Here is an 8736-nt window from a genome sequence, read left to right on the forward strand (position 1 = left end):
GTCCCTGACGGCCCCTCATATAACTGAACAGTTTTTACACACCATGTAGTGTGCGCGCGCACGCACACACACACACACACACACACAAGCTACGTTGCTAGGCGACACAGTGCTTGCTGATGTTCTTCTCTGGTCAGTGAGTGTTGTATTCACCTGTCTGAAAGTCATTCTGTGAGTCCTGCACCTGAAGTCCTCCACAGTCACTCGCTTATTCTATAAAGAATAATATAACCAGTCCCACTATAATCAGTCCACTCAGCCTCTCTGGCCCACTCTGCTCCTTTCTTAAGACTCTGTAGTCAGACTTTTATTTTTAACAGATCAGACTCAAAATGTAGCAAAGTAGCCCCAACTGCAGTATGTATAGAAGCATGTCCGCGGTCTGCCATCCGTGTCCATCCTGGAGTTCTATCATGGCTTGGTGGTGTGTTCCTTTAAAACCAGACACTGGCTCTATATAGAAACTTAGAGATCATAGTTTCTCCTATACACAATTGGAACGGAAGGGTGAGGCAAGGGGTTGCAGTCAGCAGCTACTCTATAAGACATAAACTATACGACGTGTACAGCATCTTAGTTTAGCATGTCAGTATGTTAATATCTGTTAGAAAGCGCACCTAAATTAGTAATATTTTAGACATACAGACATAACATACATACATACGTCATTTTATATAAATCATAAGGATGTGGCAGGAGTGTAAGTTTTTAAATTTTATTTTATTTCACATCTGTCAGTGCTTTGTCAGTTACCAGCCCCTCAGAAAAGACCACAGTGGGTTGTTTCTCCTCTCTTTAGCTCTTAGCACTCTGCCTGAATTCTTTTTTGAATGTCTCGGGGGCAAATCTCCCTCTGTTCTTGTCTACTTGTGTCTTTCCATTGACTTTGCCTCGATAATCCATTTTGCAGCCAGTCTGATCACACCTTTAGACTCTGACTGACACCTGACATTTGTCTCTTGTCAAACTCCATTAGCTGCTGGCAGTATCCGGACATACGCACTAAGAAATCAAGGTACAGGAATGGACCTAAAAGGGTGTTTTGTCTTTGCCAATGTACCTTTATGTCCTGGTACACAAATTTACCCATTGGAGAGGTACAGATAGTTCTTTGCTCATGACATTTTTGTTCAAGAATTGAATGGGAATTTACTCACTTTATGTATTTATATTTTTATTCTATTTGATTTTGTACCTTTAAAATTACACAAAGGTCTATAGTTATCACCTTAAAGACCTTTCTCGTACTCGACAGGGTACTTCTGACAAATGTACCTTTGGGTACAGAAATTATACCCCTATTTCTCTGTGTGTAGCATGGCATCAATGCTTAGTGCAGTGTTTTATTTATTTATTTATTTTTTTTACTTTTCCTTTCCCTTTTCTTCTTTAATGATGAATGCTAAGAGGTAAGATTATATTGGCCAAAACAGTTATGATATTATAAGAAAGTATACATAGATATAGAAGATATGGAAAACAAACAGCTGCTGACATATTTAAGCCAAGTCTGCAATCAATACAGTACAATCAGTCCCACAGTTGTATGTTCTATGTGATGGCTATTTCTGTTTGCAGCCACTATTTGTAATCAGGAACTGTAGTTCATTATCCAGCTTCACATTCATCCCTGTCACCAGATTGGGAGCCAGCCAGGATGTATTCCTTTCTATTATGCTGTATTAGTGTTGAGTGCTGTGTTTTACAGTCATTTCCCTCTGTATGAATCATGCTCATCCGGGGCGAAATGCTGTGGGGCAGCCATCTTCAGCAAGCCCCCCCCAACAATTCTCTCAAGACCTCTTCAATTATGAATTACATAGCCGGGGGAAAAACTACATGGCGGGAAACTCTCAAAGGGAGCAGGTATTAAAAATGGTTAGGTGTGAATGTGTGTGTTTGGGTCCTTTGGGTGTGTGTTCGTAGAGCAGTAACCATGGGTCCTATCTAATACATCTCAACCAGCATGTAAGCATGGGGTCATAGTAAATCTGTACTATATATACTATATATATATTATATACTATAATACTGTATCTTAGGACTACTAGGGCCTGAATATTTTGAATGACATGCATATTTTTACAGATCAACATCTGACCTATTATATAAGGATGTTTTTTGGCATCACATGTGTCTATCATTAGTCTCTGAGAAGCTGAAACATGAGTTTTTCTTTCAATGCTAAAACCAGCACCCGTCCGCACTATACGCTGAGATTTAAATTTTTTTATGAGTTGTGTTGACATAAATTATGTGGAAAAAGTAATTGGAATAAGTACATTTTTATGTGTCAACTTTAAAACTTGTGTTTCGCTATCAATTATTAAGTAAGTGGCAATTAAAAATACTGTTTGTAGAGGAAACGCTAATTCCCCTAACTCAATGTAGAACATTTGTTGAACATCATTTCATTAGAAGTTGCCATAACTCAATTGAGTTGTTTTATGTTGAGCCAAAACATTTGTTTTGAGAGTGTGGAATCTCTGACTGCAGCGTACATGTGTCCACATAGAGTATCAGTGTAGAGGGAGAGAGATTGATTATATTTCACCAGCAGAGTTATCACGAGGATAAAACGGTCATCTCATTTAAAGGCAGCAGTATTACAGAATTGCCCCTTACATTATGCATGAATGAAGAGATCAAACATTTCACCTTGCATGCTGCATTCTGTTAACAGTGTTAAGTTCTTTAAAGGGGAACTTGGCAACTTTTTCAGCTTAATAAACCCGTTTAGAAATCATTTGGATGGTTAAATGGCCGGTTCCGGTGAAAATGGTGACCCCTCCCAGGCGACCCCAGCCGGAAAAACCAACCTTATGCCAGACCTTTGGGACGACGTCCCCGGAAATGGAAATAGGAATATTGCGAGAAGCGAGAACGAAGCGCAGAAAGACCCCGAACGCTTTTACGGCAATTCACCAATAAACCACGACACGCCGCCCTCGAATAGAAACGGTTAGTATTAAATGTAGTGAGCACCCACCCATCAGTAGAATATTCTCCAAAGCAACCGAAAAAGTTGCCCGGAGAACAAAAGGCACATCAGCAGCGGTAGAAAGGGGGAGGAGGGTGCCGCAAGTGAGTTGTTTTTACGATGTGTTGTGAAATACACGTCCCAGAGCTGTAGGGGGAGCTCGTTGAGAAAACATGCGATGACAAAAATGAAAACCAGCGAAGAAATGCCTAGAGTTGCCAAGTTCCCCTTTAATTTATCAAACAGTGAGTTGAAGCAAAATTAAAATGAAACATGAAAAACTAAAAGGAATTTATTAAACTAGATTATTTACCTGCAGTTTTCCTCTCCTGGATGTCCTGTTGTCATTTACTGTCTGCTACTAACTGTGTGTGTTTCTAACCAGAAAAAGCTCAGGCCAATGAGCAGCGCTACACCAAACTGAAGGAGAAGTACACAGAGCTTGTTCAAAGTCACGCAGACCTGCTGAGGAAGGTGTGAGAGAAAAAATATCATACTTCTTCTTCATGTTCATCAAATCCTTGTCTACGTCTTTGTCCCCTCCTAAAATACCTTCCCTTCTGTCCTCCTGCTGTCCTTTTATATTCCCCCCTACGGCTGAAGCTCCAGCCTCTGTCCTAATTATTTTGGTGTGTTTCCCTGCGTGTCTGCATCTGTGTCCCATGACCTTTTGTGTGTGTGTGTGTGTGTGTGTGTGTATGTGTTTGTGTGTGTGTAGAACGCAGAGGTGACCAGGCAGATGACGGTGGCTCGGGCAGCACAAGATGAAGTGGATGCAGTAAGGAGAGAGATGCAAGAGAAGGTGAAGGCCGCTCAGGAGGCTGCAGACAGACAAGTGAGTGTGAGATAAGTTTTATTGTCACGGCTAAACACACACACAAATCAACACACACACACACACACACACACAGCAGGTAAGGAAAATGTTACTTGGACCTCACTACTGTCATTTGGCTACAAAATGATCCAAACAAAGCAAACTGATTTTCAAAATTATATTTTTTGTTTGGTGTGGAAGTTATAGCTGATGCGAGTTGCTGCCTAAAGAGAGATTTTGACTCTTTTTTTTTTTTCCAGGAGAGGGAACAGCTGGATCAGCTTCAGGAACTCCAGAGAGAGCTGGTGTCCAGCAGGGTGGAGCTGGACTCCCTGAAGACCACCATGGCTTCGTCACAACAGGTCACTCTCCTCTCTCTCGACACCCCTCACACAATAAGATTAGCGTAAATCTGCTAACAAGGTCCCAATTTAAAAAGGATAACAGCATCTGCTACATAAAAGTGTGAAAAGATTAAGACAAAGACAAAAGACATTTTTCACCCTGACTAACAGACCTGTGTGATCGTAATGGAGTACAGTCTGGATAAAATCTAATAATGGGCTGCTGGCGTCACACACTCTTATTTTAGTCATCATCAATTATTTGATGATTTCACTTACACCTGACTTTTGTAGCGTTAGTTCCCGAATCTGAGTTTGGGAAAAGTCAACAATACGGTTCAGCTGTTCATGGGACCTGCTTTCAGACACATTCCAGTCTTAATATACTGGTCTTGTTTTTTTTCTTAACCAAGAATGATTAGTATGTAACGGTCTGTATCCTGGATCAGACTGTTCAGATTGTGAAAGCTAAATCTAGACGACAGTAGATCCTGATTATGATAAATGCGTCCCTGTTTTGTCCCTGAGTCCAAGTCTTTCATCTATAAAGAGGACTGTCAATTCCCTCCATTTGAGCTTTTTGTCTTTTGTTATGTTGTCTTCCCTCTTAGTCACCGACTGTTCCTCCTACAGCAGAATCTCAAACACATCCAGTCTCTGACAGGATTCATATGCTAATACTTTTCTTTGAAATTTAGAGAATTGGTGTTCTGTGTGTGTGTGTGTGTTTACTCTTCCTCTTAAAAGCCAAGTTGACGTTTGTAACAGGCCGCTGAAGGCATTTATTTAAAAGACGAGACCAGAATAAAAACACAGAAGCAGTAAAATCTGGTCCAAACAGCTGCTTGTGTAAATGCAGCCGCTTGGCTACTTGCTTCAATGTAGTCCTTGAGCAGTGAGCAAAAATGGATCTGCAGAAATATTTTAATGGTAACAAAAACAGGAATGTCGGAAAATAAGATCAGTAAGCCGTGAATTCATGGTCTTAACCCTTCCAACCCCACTTATTGCTTGTGACTCTCTCCGACCCCGATTTCAGATGTTTTTCTCTACATGCAGTGTTCCCCGTACCTCTCATCCGTCTCTGCCTCCCACTCCTTCCATCCCATTCTGGTAGCCGCTACTTATCAACTCCGTCACTTTCTGTCCTCCTCCTCCATCTCTCCGTACTCCTTTTCACACACACAGCCCACGTTTTGTCACACTTGTCACATGCCAGCTCTCTCTAGCTCCTGCTGTGCAATTTCTATCCATATTCTTAACAATTCTGTTTCTCCTTCATCTCTCAACGTTTCTCCTTCTCTGTCGGACCTGCTGGTGACCCAGGCTGTAAGTCTCTCTTTCTTACCTGCAGAACACCATGCACATTTCTTAACTCCTACCTACAAACATTTGGATAGTTAATCTGTTGCCATAATTCACGATTGTTGTATTGTAGCCAAGTTGCACAACCACAACTTCCCAGTGTTTGTTTGATTGTAAGCTTGACCTCAACCCAAACCTCTCCAGAGACTGTACGCCTCTCCACAAACTTAAACGGAGACAATACTGTTATAATCAGCAGCTGAAGGTAAAGTGTTTTTTTTATTGTGAGGTCAGCACAGCATCATACCACATCCTGACATGTCATTAAAAGCTGTCTATTGTCCCGGCCACATCCTCCTGCGCGCTTATTGTGCCTCGAAATCATTTTCTCTTTTTCTTTTTATTATTCCTCCATCTTTTATTTTCTCCCTGCAGTCCAGTGAGGTGCTCAGCACGCAGCTGGTCGCCCTGGAGTCTGAGAAGGCGGAGCTGGTGCAGTCCTTGTCGAAGGTGGAGGCGGAGCTGGCTGTTCGGGGGGAGGAGCTAGAGCAAGTCCAGACGTCACTGGCAACTGAGAGGGAGAGTGGGGTGAAGACAGCAGAAGCCCTGCAGAATCAGCTCAATGAGAAGGTGAAGAATTGTCAATTTCTCAATTATGTTGTAATAAATCAAGCAAATGATTCAGGGCACCAGTATGACCAATGAGCATCTTTTTTCACATTTGAATTTCTAATAAAGGTCGGTTAAAGTAAAAGTTAGCTTAAGTTCAGAGTTCAAATATGTCTGTGTATTATCTGCGTCCACAGGAGAGTAGGGAGCAGGCGTTGGAGAGCCAGCTGGAAGCAGCTCGATGGTCCAGTCTGCAGGGAGCTGTGGAGGAGGCGGAGAAGATCATCCAGGACTCTCTGGCTCAGATAGACGACCCAGCACACATCAGCTGCACCAGCTCCGCGGGTCAGAAACTAATGTTTTAATTCTATAACACAGCACAAAAATAATTCAGTGTTGGGATGCTAATTAGCACTGTTTGTAGTAAAGATCGCGTGCATGCTTTTTTCTCTGCAGACTACCTAGCATCCAGATGTCAGGCCTCTTTAGACTGTATGGACCGACTCAACTCTACCAGAGAAACCTTCCTGGCCGACAACACAGGTGAGAGGATTCAGTCTAACTTTGTAAAGGATTCATTATATGGGATAAAGTTATGTAATAAGCTAGTACATAATACATGGTGGTGCCTTTGATCCATTCTTTCGCTGCTCAACATTTTCATGAATGAATGTACAGTAGGCGTGTAGGAGCTTTAAAGCATGAATCATAAAAACTGGACACGAACTGGAGAGAGAAAGTAGAGCCAGTGTCTGTACTAGGGTGTTGTGAGATTTGGAAAAACAATTTAATTCTAATTTCAGTCATTTCAATGGTAATTTTTACTGTAAAATCAGTTTGACCACAGGTAGCTCTGTATTTTAGGGTAATGTGTTTGGCCTACTACAGCTAATGTACCACTGGAATGCTAAAGCAGTTGTTGTAATATTATCAGGCTATTTCTGAATATACGCACAATGTGTATTTGTTTTGTTATGTTGTTGTTATTTGTCATTCCAACCATATTCATATAAAAATATAAGTTAAAAAGCTGAGTTCAAACATCCCAGTAGTAATGGAAGGTGACCAAAAAGTTTATATGTATATGTATCTGATCTGCAAACTCCTAAAGATTTATTTGTCTGTGTAGGTGTATCTGAGCTGGTGCGAGTGGTCACCCAGTGCGGCCACCTGGTGGGGGACACTATCGTTCAGGGTAGTGCCACCTCCCACATGGTGCCTGTAGAGCAAGCTGATGGTAAGTTTGCATCTGTGTGTGTGTGTGTGTGTGTGTGTGTGTGTGTGAGAGAGACAGTAAGATGAGCAGATTGTAGTCTCCTCTCCTCTCCTGATATTAATCTGTGGGCGAGTCAGTCAACCCAGACACGTTCTGACATGTCATTAAGTCGTTCATACCTCTTCATGGGTTACATGTGTACAGTAAGGTTGCGCAGTGTAAGTTAAAGCTATTGTCTAATTTGCCGGGATATACATTGTACGCCGTGTCGGTTTGTCTGAACGTCCTGCTCCCATTCATATTGTGATCTTTAAAAAGTTGTGTCTTCAGTGCAAAATTTCAGCTAAAACATGCGAAGATAGAACAAAGTTGCTGGCTTCATTCAGGAGTAATGTTTGCAGGGATCCTCTGGGGATATAAGCAGCCTGAGCAAGTCTGTACATGCCCAAATATAATGGAACCCTGGCCAGCAATCTTATTACTGCAACAAAAAACTAATTGAAACTGGGTTGAACTGAAGCTGCATCTCTGGCTCTGGTCATCGACTGAGAGCGAGTCAACCCTGTGTTTGTCAGTAGTTTACAGAAACATTTGAATGCAGCATGTGAAAGTACAGTTTGATGCAAATCGTCTGGCTGTCCATCATCTAAAAAAAAAAAAAACAGCCTGGCAGCTGCTGTCGAGGTAGTTTTGATTTCCCTCCTCCTTCCATCAGAGTGGCTGTTTCAGCTGTTAGTTGACACTTTGCCTGAAGGGATGTCATTATAATTACCACTGCAGCTGCAGCCACTAGTGGCACTGCTACACATCAGAGTTTACAGAAAACATTATATGGTATTTTATTAGAAATTTTAATGTAAATGATTTTAAAGTGCACCTACACATTATATCTACAAGGAAATCTGACTTTTTGGTGGTTTTCTTTCAGTGTATATTTGTGTATTTTAAGACAGTTATTCGGAGCGATAACACGTGCATCCAACATCCCTGTCCTTGTCCCTGTCTCTGTCCCTGTCAGCCCTGTCAGAGAGTGTGAAGTCGTGCGGGGCCGAAGCTCTGGCTGTGCTGGGCCAGATGAAGCAGCAGGACAGCCTGGCTGCAGCAGACAACAGCAAGCTGAAGGCAGCTCTGGAGGCCATCCTGGCCACTGCAGAGGTGTTTACCTAATACATACTTACTAATGTTTGTATTCTGATGCATAAAATGGGTCAAAGCGCCCCCGGGAGTTGCTGTATGATGACAACAGGAATGAGTTTAATTTAATCTAGACCGTTATAACAGATTAAATTGTTTAAATGTGTGTTGAAGAACTTTTTCTTAAGTCTCTCTTTTTGTTCAGAAACTGCGTCCTCGGGGTTTGGAGCTCCAGCAGGGGGAACTGGGAGATCTCGTGGAGCAGGAAATGGCTGCCACTTCCGCTGCTGTGGAATCGGCAGCTGCCAGGATAGAGGTGTGTGTGTGTGTG

General features: G+C 42.1%; 1 protein-coding gene across 3 annotated transcripts in view; it reads left to right on the plus strand.

Moving 5' to 3' along the window:
* Positions 1-8736, plus strand: part of hip1 (huntingtin interacting protein 1) — a 47959-nt gene that overhangs the window by 33520 nt on the left and 5703 nt on the right. For 2 of the 3 annotated variants that reach the window (XM_035679566.1, XM_035679570.1), the window contains exons 15-24: positions 3366-3454; positions 3699-3815; positions 4058-4159; positions 5468-5470; positions 5882-6076; positions 6253-6400; positions 6512-6598; positions 7185-7292; positions 8290-8426; positions 8611-8721. In XM_035679566.1, coding sequence (XP_035535459.1) covers positions 3366-3454; positions 3699-3815; positions 4058-4159; positions 5468-5470; positions 5882-6076; positions 6253-6400; positions 6512-6598; positions 7185-7292; positions 8290-8426; positions 8611-8721 — 1097 coding nt within the window. The remainder of the gene's footprint in view (positions 1-3365; positions 3455-3698; positions 3816-4057; positions 4160-5467; positions 5471-5881; positions 6077-6252; positions 6401-6511; positions 6599-7184; positions 7293-8289; positions 8427-8610; positions 8722-8736) is intronic. The other variant, XM_035679567.1, reaches the window with a different exon arrangement.

Source organism: Morone saxatilis, unplaced genomic scaffold (genome assembly GCF_004916995.1).
Source record: "Morone saxatilis isolate NCDOM2014 unplaced genomic scaffold, NCSU_SB_2.0 Contig8, whole genome shotgun sequence".
NCBI classification, from domain to species: Eukaryota; Metazoa; Chordata; class Actinopteri; family Moronidae; genus Morone; species Morone saxatilis.